Consider the following 18,280-nt stretch of genomic DNA (forward strand, 5'->3'; position numbering starts at 1 on the left):
GTTACTTAGGAAAACTTTATTTAAACACCTCGGATGTGCAAGGCCCAAAGAATGGGAACGGCAGGATTTTAGGCTGTAGCCTCTCTCCATTTCAGCCGTTTTCTCCTGCATTAAAGCAAATTTCCCTTTATGATTGACATGAAAACACTGTTCCAGGAATGGAGCCTTTTAAGCCATTTCAGTTGCCTGAGTGGGAAGGGATTTACCAGCACTTGGCAAACTCAGCTGCCACTTAGTCTTAGAGGCTTCTTGGCCCTTATCTGACCGACTAGGGCACTGTTCCCCACCCACACAGAGAGGGCAGAACACGTCTCCATAAACATGCCCAGCATTGTAGCTAACAAAGAACAAACCTTACAACCCAATAGGTTTCCTCTGGAGAGTACGGCCCGGTAGCAGCCCGTTTCCCAGCAAGGGGATCACTTTGAGACGCTGCAACACCCCTCCATCCCCAACCACCTAAGTGGCTGACAGTTCGGACAAGGAACCTGTCCATTTTGAGATGCCAATTCCCTCTCCATCTTTAATTTGTTTTCTTATGTGACAGAAGGGGCCTTTCTGTGGCTGTGCATTAAAGATCACTCAAATTAAGTTCTGGCAGACTGTCAGACAGGTCACTGCTGAGGTCCTTCTCCTCCTCTGAGATGCTTCCAGCCTCCTCCCTGGTGGAGTTTTCCTCCAGCTCCAGGCTTGAGATGTCTTTGGAGCCTATGGACACATTGCAAGGAGTTAGCTATGCTCTGGACTCTGAGGCGCAAGTCATCATCATCAACCAAGAAAAATGGCCCAAGGGTAAACTTCAGCCCCTGAGCACAACCTCCCTGTAACCAAAGCCGATCTGCTGGGTTGGAGTCACCAAAGAACTCCAAGCAATGCCAACTCATCATCTATTGAGGCAGACACAAGTACAAGCAAACACAATGACTAATATATATTTTAATCGTAGTCCCTTGCCTGCTAGCAACTTTTGGGCACCCCTACTATGATCCCGATCCTGGCCTATGGGTTCTATCAGGATATAAATGTTTACTGTAACTAATATAGAGTAACAAGTTTCCAATTATGAAATTAGGCACGTTATCTAACACGGGGCTCTGCTGATCAAATGTCCGTCCCTGGCATGTGCCTGCAAGTTATACAGGAGAAGAGAATTTCCCTATGATGAGTCATGGCTAGCAGCATCCTAACAGCAACTGGACATGTCATAACTGCATCTGCAAAGCTGTTAATTGTAGCAGCTTTACTAGTGAAGACCGACTCAGTGGGATTTTGTATTTAGAAAAAACCAGAACACAAGGCAGTTTTATATGCCTGTAAAGCCCCCATTCACAAGAATCTTAAGCGTCTTACTGAAGTAGGGCATGAATTTACTTTAAAAGAACATTAACCCCTTTGTTCCTGGAGCTGGGAATTCCCCCAAAGCTAATGCAAGTGTTAATGCAAATGAAAGGGTCTTCATCCTGAAGCAATGCTGCAGGCCAAAGGTTATACAGTTTGGAAGATGACACTTTTGAAAATAGGTGATTTTCCTTTTTCCACCTCACTGGTTGAATGCCAGCACCTAACCAAACTGGGAGTGACATTAAAAACTGACCCCCTGGCACCACTGGGGAATGCTGAGTGTTATCAACAGCAGGAATATGTGTCCCTCATACTGCAGCTTAATGTTATCCTGAACCAAGACTGGAAGGGAGGAGCCAGTTTTGGCAAGGAAATGCTGCCTACAGGCACCACAATTTTAACTGTGATCTAAGTGCTTTGGAAGCTACTGTCACAGGCCCAGTCAAGCGCCCCTCTTGGCCGCTCACCAGCCTGTTTTAAGCCTCCAAAGTCTGAATCGAAGCCAGTACTGTCCCCATGTTGGGGCCTCTGGGCTCACTCTCCGGGTGCAGCTCTATTATCCAGCACACCCGCCTGGGAACTCTCATAATGCAGCCTGCTGCCCAGCCCCTGGACACAGTTCTTTGGGCCAGGATCAGAATCCTTTAGGGCCATCCAGGGTCCTTCTGCAGCAGTGCATGGCTTGTGTTCCAACACACGAAGCCTTCTCTCCCCACCTCACCTCTTTGACCCTGGCTGATCTATCTCCTTCCCCTCCCCTGCCCAAAACCGCCTGTGTGGCTCTCGGAGGCTGCGTAAACTCCATTCTCACTCCTGTCTCTGTCCTTTCCTGTCTCCACTTCCTCCCTCCCTCCCTGCAGACAAGTTGAGGCCAGAAGATGCTTTCCCAACTAACCCACTGTCATTCAGGCATTTCCCCTAGATAGGCAGCCATTACATTCTAGCTGCCCACCACTGTCCCCGGGCCGGAGAGAGCTGATAAGCGTGGTGGATACCAGATATTTACACAAAGGTATTCCATGATACAAACATTTCTTAACAACTTTACAATACTAGTCAAGTCACAAGCTATGCAGCTGGAGTCCCCAAAGTATCATAGCCAGCAGTCTAGAGTCCCTTTATCAGATCAGAGAACAAGGTACTTTGGTGGGGGCGGGGAGAGTGCAGTTCTACAATGCAGACCTCAAACAGCCTCCATCTTTAGTATACCACGTGGACATATTAGACTCCCAGGATGCAAAGGAAGGCCCCTGGAACACTGTATGCTGGGAGATGATGTCCCTCCCTCCTCTGGGCTGCCCCTTAATACAGGTGTAAGAGGCTGCAGTTTGCTCTGTTTTATGCAAAATAACACTTGTATCGGCATAGCACCTTCCAACTGAGTAAGCCTGACAACATACAGACAAGGTGCTCTGGAAAGTAAATCGATTAACAAGCGGAGAGCTGGGATTAGACTCAAGAAGTCTGACTCCCATTCCAATGCTCTGACCATTAGACCATGCTGCCTCCCAAATACATACACCAAATTTGGACACAGCCTTAGGGCTCTAGTCAAGTGAGTGGGATCTTAGGGCATCACAAATATTGAAACATTTTTAGGGACTCCAAACAGAGACTGGTCAGACAGATCCCTGACCCCTATCCCAAGGCAGTCACACATCTACTACCATCCACACTCCCACTGACAACTATACTCTCAGGGCATCAAGGACTCTTAAGCCAGCCATACTCCTCTTACCTTCAAGCTCCTTACTCTCTGTGGAGCTGGAGAGCTCATCCGAGCTGACATCTGTGAGACTGAGCTCAGAGGCAGACTCTTCACACAGGGATGAAGAAAGTGTCTCCTCCTCTCTCAACAAATCACTGCCTTCCTCTATGAGAAACATGCCAGCAAGCAGGGTAAGTCGAGAGCTGAGCTCATGGTTAAAGACCACAGGCCTGATTCCTCACTGCCTTCAAGGCAATACATACATTCTGGTTTCCCAGTCTCTGGCACCTACTCTGCCAAGCAAAGGGATGGAGAGCCAGGCCCTGAATCAAGTAAACCAAGACAGGACCTGCACTGGACACATGCTGAACGTGTCCTGGAGGCAACACCTGCACCGACCTCTCCCATCTCTGACTCCGTTGTGGTTAAAGACAAACGAAGCAGGACCATAGGAGAGATGAAGGAGACAGAGAAGCCAGCCACACCCCTGGCTATCTCCAAACCATAATCTCTTCCCAAGGCAAGTAGTTCCATGAAGTGACATTACTAGAATTCTCTGGACTTCGCAGCTCTCTGATGCAAACCAGGGAACTGAGCCTGTGAGAACCAGGACTTCTGAGATTTTCAGGCAGGGAGCCCAGAAGCCTTAACATTGCAGTACTTCCCAGAATCACACACCTTGGAAACCCCCTGCTCCCTAGCCCCCAGGCAATCCACAGACAAAGCTACCCCAGAGCCACAGATGCTGGAAGTCCTGGGCTCCCCTCAGCAGCCCACCAGCAAATCAGATTTCCCTAGTAACTGTCTGTGATTCAGTGAATGTTTGTCAAACCTAAGATGTTTCCACAAAACACTTCAGGTTCAACAAGCCAGCCACTGGCAACAAAACTCTTATTTTGTCAGAAAATTCCCAATCAGCTCTACCCGAGAGAACTAGCATCACTTACTCCCATGAGCACTTTCCTTTCCTATGGGCTTAGTGTATGGCTTCTCCAAGGGCAGGTTTTTCATTTGATCTTTCAGGTCAGTGACTGTGGATCTGATTGAAAGAAAACCAACACCACTGATTAGTTCCAGGGACTGCAACGCCTACCAGGAGAGACACAAAATTCATTCATGGCGTTTTCTGCAGTGAGGTGTTTTGTTAAACTCGTGGTTCAAAGGGAATTCAGCTCTGCTGAGCAACTCATTGGATGCAGGGTGTGTGGTAGGGGAGGCAGAAAAGACCTGAGGCTACTACAGAAAGGGAAAGAGAATCAATACTTAATTAGAGGACAACTTGCAATTAAAGCTCATTATTGGAGATGACTCACCAAGTTCCCATAACATCCTCCATGGTGAGTTATTAGTACAGGAGGTGAGTTTGGTTTCTGATGTCAGAGCAAATTCATGAAGGCGATTCTAGCAACAGAGCCATGCTGGACCATGGATGATTTCACCAATATTTTCCACTAAGAACACTCACGTTATTTATAGATTTTTGAGGGCAAGCGAGAACACAAGGGACTAAGAGAGGTATCAGAAGAGAGAACAAGTCAGGACACATGGATTCCAATCCCAGTTCTGTTACTGTTCTTTCTCCATCTGTCACATGGGTGGTAAACATTGTCACATGCACCTCACCGGTGATAGAGGAGGAAGACTGCAGAAGTGAACTGTGTCTGAAAAGGGCTTTGCGACCCTTGGCTGGAAAGCTCTAGGGAATGCATCATGTTTGTAGTATCATTCCCCACCAGTGTACCTCAAAGGCCCTGAATCACAAGGAGAGAGCTCAACACAGCTCCTCGCAGAGCCAACCAGTGCCGTCAGATGGGGCACTGCCGCATGATGTGAAGAGTTCTTCCCAGCGGGGGCCATGCATGTGTCTCCAGGGTCCTGGCTCAATTCTGTTTGCAATAGTTATACTGTCTTCCGAGGCTCCTCGGATACTATGCTTCACACCCTGCCCAGCGCTGCTGTTGGCTGTTAAAGAGCCTACCATGTGCTATGCTGAAAGTGACACATTGCAGAGGTGGGTGGCGCGATCGTTGGTGTCACCGTGCTGCGCGTGTTTTGAGATCCTTCAGGCTGACTGGCTCTGTACATCATTATGGCTCCAGGGTGTGTGGGAAAGTGATACAAAATCCCCAGCTAAGCCCAAGTCAGCTAGGATGCTCACTGATACCCCAGAGCCAGGAGGACTGGAAAGACAAGGACACAGTTAGAGACACAATAGCGCGGAGCTAAGGATCACTGAAGGGGAAGCTCAAATGTCACCATCCTCGCCAGGGAAGAGGCCAGAGCATGCAAGGGCCAGCTGAGTGGAGATCACAGCCAAGAAGAGGAGTCAGTTTCCTTTCTCACCGTGTTCTTTCATGGGAATATGACAGCACAGGCCTGCAAGAAGAGAGTGGGTGATACATGGAAGGGCAGAGGTTTAAGGGACACAAGTGAGCATCTCTGCAAGAGAAGAGGCCCCAGGCAGAAGGGAATTCCTGCAGACGTGACAGAAAGCAAAAGAACGAGAGAGTCACCACTTTCTGAATGCCACCAAGTGGATTCATTCAGGGACTGACAAGAGAAGGAGCTACAGACGTCAGCCTGTGTTCATGGCAGAGGATTTGGGGAGGGGGAACATGAGCATGCTTGATTACACCTTCCACAGGAACTAGAGGGCACAGGAGCACCGTGATTTAGGGTACATCTAGACTACAGGGTTTTGTCGACAGAAGTTTTGTCGACAGATACTGTCGACAAAGCTTCTGTCGACAAAGAGTGTCTAGACACATTCAGTTCTGTCGACAAAGCAAGCTGCTTTGTCGACAAAACCCTGTAGTCTAGACACAACCCTACATGCGATAACACCTTCTGTCGACAGAACTCTGTCGACAGAAGGTGTTATGCCTCGTAAAATGAGGTTTACCTGCGTCGACAAAACTGCTGAGTTCTGTCGACGTTATGTCAAAACTGCTGAGTTCTGTCGACGTTATGTCGACAGAACTCAGCGGTAGTGTAGACGCAGGTATAGTTTTGTCGACAAAACTCTGTAGTCTAGACACACCCTCAGATATGGAGCCTTTCATCTCCAGGTCAACAGTCTAGGGTCAGCCCAGAATAGGAATGGCAGGAAGTAATTCACTCTGGCTGGCTACTCTGGCCTGTGTGAAGTGAATTGGGATACTCAGTCTAGTTCCCAGCATATAAATGTCTCCATCACAGATACTCCCCTTCTTAGCTGCCTCAGCAGAGACCAACAACTGAATGGCCCTTGGAGACTGAACGCTCCATCGACCCTTAGTCAAGGCTCCTGTCCAAGCAAACTTGAACTGCAGCTGCCCATATACTGGAACCTCCAGGGCTCGCACATCAGCACTTTATGCATTTAAAAACGGGACGTTCTCTATCCACCAAGCAGGTCATGACAACTTCCCTCACACGTCTTCGAGAACAGGCCTCAGTCATGACCTGCAGGGGCCCCCCTCTAACAGCAAGAGGGGAATTCAGCTCTGCCTTCTCTGAGGGTACAAGCCAAGAGGGTCTGTTAGTGCTAGCTGTGATGTGGGACCTGCCCACTAGCAACAGAGCTGATATTCCCCACATGGGTACTGAACAGTGGTCCGACAGCAGCACACACCCTTGTGTCATTCCAATGTGGTTTGGGATAAAAGATCCCTTGGATATACAATGAGTTGCACTTGCAGCCGATGAGCTGAGCTCCTTTGAGTGGGGAATGCACCCCACCTTGCCAGCCATGATGGGGAATGCACACACGTGGTGCCACAGTTCCCACAAGACCCTTGGAAGGTGCATTTCCCCTACTTGATGCGGCCAAGCTCCTGCTGGGTGCTCCGTGCCTCCAGCCTGGTTTTGTCCAAGTCATCAGACTGGGCTTTGTGACTGTTCATCAAATCTTCCAGCAGCTGTGGATGAAAGAGACCGTCAGTCACTGCCAAAAGGGCTCCCCATAGACAGCTTCTGATTCCTCACAGCCGTGCTGAGCCCAGCAGAACATGCATGTGTGACTTGCTCTCTGTATGGGCCTGGAACAGCTGGAAAGCACAGCCAACACAAATCATGCTATCTATGGCAATGAGCACTTCACCTTCCCAGCACAGGAAACTATGGGTTTATGTTCCTTTACAGTCTGGTGTGCAATGCAGCACACTGGCCCCTGTACCCCGTAAACCAACCTCCTTATTGGACATCAGGGCCACGCTGTAGATCTCTACTGTCCATACTTGCCCCTCAGGCTGCATTTAGGCCAGAGGTGGGCAATAATTTTTTGCCGGGGGCCACTTCAGAAATTTTTGAAGCGACCCCAGGCTGCACAGGAAGGGACAGGGCATCGAGCAGAAGGGGCAGGGCCAAGATATTTCCAGGTTCCCCACTCCCAGACAATGATTGGTCTGGGGGTGAGGGAGTGCCTTTGCCCCCACCCCATGTTCCTCCAATGTGCCCATGCCCCTGGTGCAGGAGACTTCCCTCACTCCCCTGCCCCTTGGCCAATTAGGGCCTGGGGGAGCGTGCAAAGCCTCCTCTGCTCTCCCCGCATCCCGTGAGCAGCGCTTCAAAGCGCCATGTGCTCTGGCAGGGTGGGAGGAGGCTTCGCCCTAATTGGATCCGGATCCAGCCTGTGGAGGCCCTTTGGCACATCCCTGATTTAGGCCAACCATAATCTCTAAACACACTAATCAGTTTGAAAAATGTGCCCCCAGAATCAAGGTTATGGGAGCCACTTGCCCAGAGGCGCTATAAAGCAGGAAGTTTCTAAAAGGGTTCGAGGGCTGCTGCTAGCTGAGAGGTATAGCCAGGTCTGGTCATTGGCTCCACTGTATTTTAGGTCCCTCACAACTCTGCCTTTCCCTACCTGGTCCGCATTTTCCCGTCTCTCCCTCTGCTCTGCCAGCCTCAACCACAAATATCTTCACACCTTACACATGAGATGCCCTCCCTGAAGTTACCCATAAGGGCACCTTTTGTTCCAAATCCCTCCAATTTCCACTGTGACACCCAGAAATCAATCATGCCCTGATGGTTATAATAGGGACAATCAAACTTTTAGCTATATCTACTTGCTTTTTTCTGCGAACATGAACACTTGTGTATATTTTGAGTATGCCCTTCTCCTTCACCCTTCATATATCACTTTCTTCTTAGCTTGTTAGTTCTTTGGGTCATTAACTGTTTGTACAGCAACTTGCACAATGGCATTACTACAATATCAATATTAAATACAAATAAGTTATCCTCTGCAGACTATAACCATCCTGATCGTAATTTTCTACATGACACCTAGCTATGCACGACAGGTGTCTTAGAAATACTGTGTGTGTGCCAGTATTGTGTGATAAACACCTAAAATACATAGGAAAGAGGAAATACGTACATTGGGCCTCACTATATCAGTGTTTAATTTCATTAACAAGATTCCTTATAAACAGAATTACATAATTCCAGGTAAAATAGGAGTTGGTTCTACCCTAAAGAATAAATAGTGAAATATGAAGCACATTGGAATACACAGTAATATCCCAATGTTTATTAATGTAGCACCCATGAACCTTTTAGATGATGTTAATGCAGCAAGCCTGAGAAATAACAGCTCTGCCATATGGAAACAGATCACCAATTTCATTGTCTTTTCACCAGCCTTCAGAGGAGGATATAAAACTCCCATGAATCTCCTGGATATTTTTTCAATACAATCCAAAGAGAAGATAGTCTTTCTGCCCGTAGCTGATGATCATGATATGCCAGAAGCATACAGGTCAATAGCCCATAGCATTTCTACTATAGCTCCTTGCATTGCAGATGCTATTCATACATGTGCCTAATCCCCCTTTTAAGAATTTTACTTACAATGTTCCTATTATCTGGAAGCAGTGAGTTCCGCAAATTATCAAACCATCGCATGCTTTAAAAATGCATGTAATGATTTTGCCTGGGGAAGGTAAACCTTTAAAGCTATGTACCTTGCAATATCGACTTTGAGTTCTCTTCATTTCATCAGTTTCAGACATCTGATTGAATAAATCCTCCCCCTGTTGGTCTAAGGAGGAAAGCAATGTAACTTTACTCAATGAACTGTATTTATTTCAGGCACAGAGCTGAGTCTTAGCAGAATCTACTTCTATTTGGTGCCTGATTTGTAATAGTCATCTCAGCATTCACTTTTCTCTATGCATGTTCAGTCTAAACACAGTGGGCACCCTCTCATGCCAGGACAACATTCTTCTGAGGAACTCACATGAACAATGAGAACAGCTGTCAGATCTCCGTGGGAATCATATACAGTGCCCAGGTCTATTACTTTCACAGACATATACTGGGCACAAATCGGAAAGCCCTTTACCTACAGTTCTACTCGGACAGATGACTGTGAAAATGACATTGGCAGTTCCCCATTTATTGCTGTTCAATTACTATATTTTACATACTTAGTTTATTATAAGTAAAAAGGTGGTTATGTTCCTTTCCCCCACTCCGTGTATTGTCTAGTCAGACTACAAGCTCTTTGGAACAGGGATTGATTCTCGGGATGTGTTTATACCACACCTTGCAGAATGGGGATCTGATCTTGGTTGGGAACTTTCAGCCTTACTGGAATGCAGAAGAGCTGCTGCAGAAAACTCAGTTTGGCATCTGACAATCAAGCTAGGTTCCTTCTGTTTCATGTAGTTACCAAAGATCCTGCACCTCAAATTCTGCCCTCAGTTTCATGCGAGACACCTGAATGCCTCCACAGAACTGCTGCAGTACAAGGAGAGTAGAATTTAGCCCATAATTGGAAATCCTGTTTATGATTTATGAGCCAGAATAGAATCCAGCTCCCTCTTCCCCGGTTATGTCAGCTCTACACCCCACTAGGAGTGAAGTAGTTAAAACTTAGCTACTACAAAGACGATCTGACTGAGGGGTGGCTTAGGAGTATGAAGGGATCATTTTTTCACAGTTGCTTTGAAGATAGACATAGTTTGATAATCTCTAGAACCAAGTATTTTCAGGACTATCTCTGGCCTTTGCCTAGTCAAGGTACTGACATCCCATAGCATCCTTGGGGAAGGCTCAGTAACAATAGTGCCAGCCAGTTCTCACATAGCACTTTTCAGCAGTAGCTCTCAAAGCACTTTAAGTTGGAGGTCAGTATCATTATCAGTATCCTTATCTCTAAGGATAGGATGGGGCTGACGTTTATAAAACAGTGACAGAAAGGTATTGCAAAGGACCAACCGTTCATTGAATGGACCTCATCTCTCAAAGAACCACAATGCTAAAGTCAGAGTGAGGAGACCCTGTGCATGCTCCCCTCCCACAGCTCTGCCAATGCCCTGGTGAGAGTCTGACTGAGCTAGCAAGTCCTTTGCAGACTGGGGATACAAACAAGTAACCGGTTAATTGCTTACCCAGTAAGCATCATCCTACCCACAACCTGCTGTGGCCAGAGGGCTGCTCCAGCACTGCTGGGCCCCCATGTGAGGCTGCCAGCCAGCAGCCTGCCCCACATGGCTGATGGCTGGACCTGGGAGTTGGCTGGGGCTGGGAGCCAGCAGCCAGCCCTGCATAGGGCTGGGAGCAGGAGCCCCACGGGCAGGGGCTGCTCCAGCTGAGCTGCAGCAGTCCCCAGCCCGGGATCCTGCTTAGTTGGTAAACCAGTTAACCATTAAGTTAACCTAACTTTTAACCAGTTAACTGATCAATCGGGATTTTACATCCCCAGTGCAGACTCCCACACGTCCTCTCCAATTCTGCCGATTCACCACAGTACCCCCTACTATTCCACTCCTCAGCAAAGTGTCCACTACAACAAACAACATGAAGCTCCCAATTGCAGGCTGCTTCCCTCCCCATTCCAGTCATCTCTCAGGTCCATAGAGAAGTAACCCCAACCGGGAGCAATGCAGAGCTGCACTCACTAAGCTTGTGCTTCAGTTGCTCCACCTCTCTCCTCACACATTCATATTCTCGCCACAGGAGCCTTTTCCTAAATTAAGAGAGAGGGGGTTACCATCAGGGAAAGGAAGCAACAGCCTCAATTTCATGACCCAAATGGCCGCAAAGCCCCTGAGCTGACCTCTCGTGCATCTCCTGCATGACGCTGGTGCTGGGATACAGATCTGGAGTGCAATCTCCATCTGGCTGGTGAAACACTTGCTGTCGCAGGTTACGAAGTTCGCTCTTCATCCCTTCCATTCTCCGCCCCAGCAGGGACTCCAAGCCACTGTGAGGGCTGTTCTGCAATTGACTAACCTCCTCTGCAACAGCAAGCAAAAGGGCAGAAAATGATTAAGCTTCAGCCTGCAAAGGGGAAGGGTGAGAATGGATAATACACAGTATGATGGTCTCAAAAGTCAGTTCACTGCTTATGTAAGGTTCTGGACTGACAGCCCAGGACATTGGGGGCCTCTGCTGATCCTCTGTAAAGGTCCAGCTCACTCAATGTTCCCTTCACCACTCTGCAACCACACTCCAAGGGCAGGAGGGGAATTCAGTCTATTCTGAACTGATAGTTTTGGATAGAAGTCCTTAGGGATGGCCATGTTAGTCTGTATCTGCAAAAACAACGAGGAGTCCTGTGGCACCTTAAAGACTAAGGGTACGTCTACACTGCAACGCTATTTCGGGATACCGGAGTATCCCGAAATAGCTATCCCGCGTCTTCATAGCAAGCCCGTTATTTCAGGCTCACTATTCCGATGTTCCTCTAAACCTCATTCTACGAGGAGTAAGGGACATTTCGGAATAGCGTTTTATTTCGAAATTTGGTGCTGTGTAAACACCAAATGACAAAATCAGCGATTTTGAAATAGCACCAAAATAAGATATGCAATTTGCATAGCTCAAATTGCATATCTTATTTCCAGTTACAGTGCTGGGTAGACGCACGATAGATTTATTTGGGCATAAGCTTCTGACAAAGTGGGTTTTACGCACGAAAGTTTAAGCCCAAATAAATCTATTAGTCTTTAAAAGTGCCACAGGACTCCTCCTTGTTCTTGGGTAGAACATGTTTGAGATATAAACCAAGAGTTCAAATATGAGCCATGTAGAAGTTGTGCTCTGTAAGAGTATTGGAGCAAAGGACTAAGAGGTGGGACACCAGGGCTCTACCTAGGTTGGAACTTGATATGTTCATTAGGAATCATTAAAAAAGGAATAGAGAATAAGACCGAGAATATCTTACTGCCTCTGTATAAAACCATAGTATGCCCACATCTTGTATACTGCGTACAGATGTGGTTGCCGCATCTCAAAAAAGATATATTGGCATTGGAAAAGGTTCAGAAAAGGGCAACAAAAATGATTAAGGATTTAGAACCAGTCCCATATGAAGAGAGATTAAAAAGACTGGGACTTTTCAGCTTAGAAAAGAGGCAACTAAGGGGGGATATGATAGAGGTCTATAAAATCATGACTGGTATGGAAAAAAGGAATAAGGAAAGTTATTTATTTATTTCCACAATATAAGAACTAGGGGTCACCAAATGAAAATAATAGGCAGCAAGTTTAAAACAAACAAAAGAAAGTTTTTCTTCACTTAGCGCACAGTCAACGGTGGTACTCCTTGCGAGAGGATGTTGTGATGACTAGGACTTTGACAGGGTTCAAAAAAGAGCTAGCTATATTCATGGAGGTTAGATCCATCAATGGCTATTAGCCAGGATGTGTAGGAATGGTGTCCCTAGCCTCTGTTTGTCAGAGGCTGGAAATGGATGAAGGGAGAGGGATCAGGTGATGATTACCTATTGTGTTTCCTGTCTCTGGGGCATGTGTATTGGCCACTGTCGGCAGACAGGATACTGGGCTAGATGGACCTTTGCTCTGACCCAGTATGGCCGTTCTTATGAGAAGGGGACTGGAATGTGCCCCGCTGACATGCTGCACTCACAGCCTGTTGGCTCATCAACAGGACCCCAAACAGGCAGAGGAGGGAAATCTCTGAACATCCCAGAATGACTGCAAAGCCAAGTGATTTTTCAATACCTTCCAAATTATGGATCCGCTGCTGCTGGAGCTCCTTCTCCTGCTTCAGTCGGTTTACAGACTGGGTGAGGGACTCAATGACCTGAAGGGAAGAGCAGGACGAGAACAAGTCTCACTTGGAAATAATTTAGCGCAGGGACTAACTCAGTTGCTTTGTGCAAGTTAGGTCAGTTTCAGAAGCTGGGAATGTGGTGGGGCACCAACAGACGGATTCTAAAGCAACTGCATTCATCTGAGCAGGATAGCAGGGTTCCCACAGAACGCGCTATGACCCTCCTTGTTGGAAAGATCAAGGCTGTGATGAGGGACAGGGTAAAAGACTCAGCACTCAAAGGGATAAATAAATGATCCTAGCAGGTTACTTTGCTTCACAGGCCATGTGAAAGGTCCCTGCAGCTTCAGCCATGGCTTGGCATGAACCAGGGGTGCTCCAGAAGCAACACTCTGAACCAAGGTGATGGAGAGAGAAGGGAATATTTCAAATCTTCATGTGAAAACCTTCCTAGCTGTCTCAAAGACCAACAGGCTTTTCCCAACATGTGACAGAAAGAATCTTCACAGTGCAGGGCATCCAATGGAAGTTGTATGTATTTCAAGCTCACTAGTGAAACTTGTCTCTTTCCCCTTAGTGGAGAGGGCTAATGTCATTGGAGCTCTGTAGTTACCTTAGCTTGAGAAAGCAGTTGACTGCTGATGGCTGAAAGCTCCTCTGTTGCCATCTTACAGTGTGGAAGATTTGGGCAGGTAGGACACAGCTGCCGAGATCCAGCCAGAGACTCATCAAATGCTACGTTCTCAGTGTTAATTCTGTCAAGCAGCAAATCCACTAAAAGATCAAAGGCAACTGGAGTTATCAGGGGGGCAGGGAAGGGAATCGACTTGTCTGCCACAGCATTAAACTTGCCTCAGCTAGTGCCCAAGACAGGAAACTTGGAAAGGCCAAACTGCAGTTGTAAAAAGCAGAAACTAGATTATTTCTTATCTCTGCTTGAACTACTCAATCACATGGATAGTCATGAGAACAAGGAGGTCTGTCCACTCTGGAACTGCTGTACAGATAACCAGTCTCCAATAACAGGGGCTTGAAATGGCCATTGCTTTGCTACAAGGTTACAGAAGCTGCCTGGATTTTAAATCCAGGGCACCTACAGCTCTTAGAAAATCAAGCTAAAGACAGGTCTAATCATCCTTTCAAGACATTGCAACAACACATGATTGTACAATGCAATGGATTTTTCTACAGAACCTCAATGCTACTGTAGCAAGTAGAGATATAAAATCCCATTTAATCAGATAACCAACTAAGTGTTATGTTTAACTGGTTAACTGCTTAAAAGGGGGCAGGCGGGGCCTGGCCTGCTATGGGTGGGGACTGCTCCAGCTGGGGCATGAGCTGGGCAGAGGGCTGCTCCAGTCTGGCCGGGCTGCCGGTTAACCCGAACCAGTAAGCATCACCTGGTAAGGGTGATTCTTGCCAATTAACCAGTCACATCCCTAGTAGCAAGTGCTTTTGGAAATACTTGAGACAAACAGGTTATTACCTTTGGAAGAGATGCTTGTCGTGCTCAGACGCTGCTGTAAAAGAGAAAGAGAAACCACATTACATGGTAAAGACACCAACACTCACATGTTCACACAAAGGATCAATTGCACACACACAAAGGTATGGTAGGGTACCTCTCACTGCTTTTCACAGAGGATCTTTCTTCAAATCAAAGCAGAATGGGGTGTTAACATTAAAGATTAGGAAGTTCCCTCTTGTTCTCAATGGGGACCCCTCAATAAGTTGCCACAGCAGTGATTAAGTGAGGAGTGGACAGGGAAGCAGCGGGGTGAGGTATGTGGGGCAAATGCAGGGGGGAAAATAGTTGAAACAGGAATTCAGGGCTATCCTATGGTCTGTGTTATACAAGAAATCAAACTAGATTATCAAAGCAGTCCCCCTTCTGACTTTTTACATCTATGAAAAATGTTCAGAAAATACTTTTTTTAAGTATGAGAGACAATTACCATATTAGGTACATCAGAATAATTATCAAGCTTGGTAAAATGTAACCAGCATTCCTCAAGCTCTGTATGATCTCTAGCAAGGCTAAAATTGCAGAGTTAAGTGGGTCCCTTCCACCTTGACTGACTACTTAGGAGCAGCACCAGGGCTGTGTCAAAACTGGCCAGTTTTTCCGGAAAATCGGCCGCTTTTCTGGAAAAACTTGCCAGCTGTCTACACTGGCCGCTTGAATTTCCGCAAAAGCACTGACTTCCTACTGTAAGAAATCAGTGCTTCTTGCGGAAATACTATGCTGCTCCTGTTCAGGCAAAAGTCCTTTTGCACAAAACTTTTGCGCAAAAGGGCCAGCTCAGATTTGTTTTCCGCAAAAAAGCCCCGATCGCAAAAATGGCGATCGGAGCTTTTTTGCGGAAAAGCGCGTCTAGATTGGCACGGACGCTTTTTTGCAAAAAGTGCTTTTGCGGAAAAGCGTCCGTGCCAATCTAGACACTCTTTTCCGAAAATGCTTTTAACGGAAAACTCTTCCGTTAAAAGCATTTCCGGAAAATCATGCCAGTCTAGACACAGCCCGGTAGTTTTAAAACAATATGTGTACCTCTAGCACCCTCTATAGCCCATAAACTTCCATTTCATAGATGGGTGAGAATGGAGGAAAAAAATAGTTCAGATATTCATCCAAACAGGAAATAGGGGCAAAGATGGGAATGAAACTCAGCAATCCCAAAGCACAGTTCCCCCATGCTAAGCACTAGACTCCTAAGCACTAGACTCCTAATGTTACTGCTTGCCTTTCCTATCGCACAGCCCTCTCCCCTGGTTCTAACAATAAAATAATACAGCTCAGAGCTGCACTTCATACTATCCACAAACTGACTCCCTTGCCATGTCAATCCCTGCTCTTACAGGGCAAAGATTGCAGCAAGGCCACTTGCATCTAATCCAGAACAGCACGCCCCTTCCTCTGAATTGTTGTGTAACAAAGGTTCTGCAGAGTTGATAGAATAATGCCTCTCAACAAAGGATTCAACTTTCTTGGGGAAGAAAAGAGAATCTCACTTCACTGAAGACCCTGAGAACATAATTTCCATATGTATCTGCAGTAAACAGGGAAGTAGATTTTATTTTGGTAAAGTAACCAGACTGTTATGTTAGCAAACAGTGGACACCTATCAAATTCTAGAAGCTGCCTATTACATAGGGATTAGGTGCTTCCTCTCAGTTGTATGTTATCCATGCTGTATCCCATTTCATCCCTTTTCTCTTACAGAGCCTTTGATCATCCCAAAGACTCATTCCCCCTCCCTGCTATTTACATCCTTGAATTATTTGCAGAAGTGTTTCCATTTTCATCCCTTCTAGGGATTCTGGAACCTTGATATCTCCAGTCTAGCACTGAAAGACCTGTGTGAAAGTCATTTATCAACTGAATCCAGCTGTCAGCATGAAACATTCAATCAGCCTTTAAGGAAGGGAACTCTGCAACAGTTACAATACCAGCCAAAGCAGCTATCTAGTGACTGCACCTACAGCAATGCTACTGTCATAGCTCAAGGAATCAAGGGATCCATCATTTGTTTAAACAGGACTCTCTTGAAGTGAGAGTCTAAGTAACAACTGAGAGATGACAATGCATCTGAACTTGCCTTTATTTTAGCCACGTTGCTGTCAGTTGCAGTCAGTATGGAGTTGAGTTGTGTGTCCCAGTTCATGTGTCTGGTAGGCAGGTGCTTGTGTTTACCAATTCCAAAGTCACCTTAGAATCAGCCCTTTGGGTCTAAAGCAGAGGGATGGAACAGAGCCCAGTGGGGTGAAGATAGCTGTATTCACCTGCAAAAGCAGCAGCAAAGAGATTTTCTCTTCATAAACCTATACGTCTATCACAGACATGTATGGGCAAGAGAAATAAATGGGAGGTCATACACCGAGGACAAAGTAGAGTCCACAAATTCTGAGATTCCTACAAAATTCACATCCAGAATGGATCTCATGAGGTAGGCCTTCTGCTGGAGGCTCATCAGTACTATAACAGAGCAGTACAGACCCCAGAGCAGAAGCATACTTCCATGTGGACCATCCCCTGGGGCAAAACACAGCACCTTGCCACAGCACTAGTGATGCAGATATTCCCCCATCCACTTTGTATGAGCATGAAGTGGACTCTAGGCCAGGGTCATGCCCCGCCCTCGAAGGAGCCGGCGGAGTCCACGGCTCCCACCACCTGCACCACTACAGACAACAGAAGTCTGCCAGTTTCAGGGTATTTGGGGTTGGGGGGTAGATCTCCCATCCCCATCCTCCCCACCACAGAGCATAAGGTTCCAGAAGGATCTGCAGAGGTACTACTGTGGGGTGGGGGGCTGCCAGTAGGGTGTGGTGAATGGGTAGGGTGAGGGGTGGGATGGGGTGCATGGCAGAGGGTGAGGGGAGGTCCCTGGGGAGGTGTTGGGGCCCGGGCAGATGGGGAAAGAGGAGCTATGGGGAGGTATTGTTGAGGCAGCAAGGTGGGAGCATGGCAGAGGATCAGAATGGGGGGGTGGCAGAAGAGTGGGATGAGGGATTCTGGATGGTGTTGGGATACAGGGCGGGGGACTCTGCAGAGGTGGGGTACAGGGCAGAGGGGGGCCTGGCTGAGGTAGGGTACAGGGCGGGGTGGCTGGCTGAGTGGGGGCCGGGGCAGGGGGGGGCTGGCTGAGGGGGGGGCGGGTACAGGGCGGGGGGGCTGGCTGAGTGGGAGCCGAGGCGGGGGGGGCTGGCTGAGGTGGGGTACAGGGCGGGGGGGGCCTGGCTGAGGGAGGGGCCAGGGCCGGGTACAGGGCGGGGGGGGCTGGCTGAGGTGGGGGCCGGGTACAGGGCGGGGGGGGCTGGCTGAGGTGGGGGGCCGGGTACAGGGCGAGGGGGGCTGGCTGAGGGGGGGGGGCCGGATACAGGGCGGGGGGGCTGGCTGAGGGGGGGGCCGATACAGGGCGGGGGGGGCTGGCTGAGGGGGGGGCCAGGGCCGGGTACAGGGCGGGGGGGGCTGGCTGAGGGGGGGGGCCAGGGCCGGGTACATGGCGGGGGGGGCTGGCTGAGGGGGGAGCCGGGACAGGGCGGGGGGGGGCTGGCTGAGGGGGGGGCGGGTACAGGGCGGGGGGGGGCTGGCTGAGGGGGGGGCCGGGTACAGGGCGGGGGGGGGCTGGCTGAGGGGGGGGCCGGGTACAGGGCGGGGGGGGCCGGCTGAGGGGGGGGCCGGGTACAGGGCGGGGGGGGCCGGCTGAGGGGGGGGC

The 18,280-nt window shown here is 48.3% G+C and overlaps 1 protein-coding gene across 8 annotated transcripts in view; it reads right to left on the reverse strand.

Moving 5' to 3' along the window:
- The window catches only part of LOC102453128 (uncharacterized), a 23,365-nt gene continuing 5,085 nt past the window's right edge, over positions 1-18,280 (reverse strand). For 3 of the 8 annotated variants that reach the window (XM_006117316.4, XM_075935872.1, XM_075935873.1), the window contains exons 2-12: positions 16,661-16,844; positions 14,551-14,584; positions 13,675-13,835; positions 13,010-13,091; positions 11,100-11,280; positions 10,942-11,009; positions 9,001-9,077; positions 6,848-6,948; positions 3,997-4,088; positions 3,080-3,214; positions 1-708 (exon numbers count right to left, since the gene is read on the reverse strand). In XM_006117316.4, the coding sequence (XP_006117378.2) occupies positions 572-708; positions 3,080-3,214; positions 3,997-4,088; positions 6,848-6,948; positions 9,001-9,077; positions 10,942-11,009; positions 11,100-11,280; positions 13,010-13,091; positions 13,675-13,835; positions 14,551-14,584; positions 16,661-16,726 (1,134 nt within the window). In that variant the 5' untranslated portion in view covers positions 16,727-16,844 and the 3' untranslated portion in view covers positions 1-571. The remainder of the gene's footprint in view (positions 709-3,079; positions 3,215-3,996; positions 4,089-6,847; positions 6,949-9,000; positions 9,078-10,941; positions 11,010-11,099; positions 11,281-13,009; positions 13,092-13,674; positions 13,836-14,550; positions 14,585-16,660; positions 16,845-18,280) is intronic. The other 5 variants (XM_025181781.2, XM_075935874.1, XM_025181782.2 and 2 more) reach the window with 3 other exon arrangements.

The sequence above is a fragment of the Pelodiscus sinensis genome, chromosome 9 (assembly GCF_049634645.1).
Source record: "Pelodiscus sinensis isolate JC-2024 chromosome 9, ASM4963464v1, whole genome shotgun sequence".
NCBI lineage: Eukaryota > Metazoa > Chordata > Testudines > Trionychidae > Pelodiscus > Pelodiscus sinensis.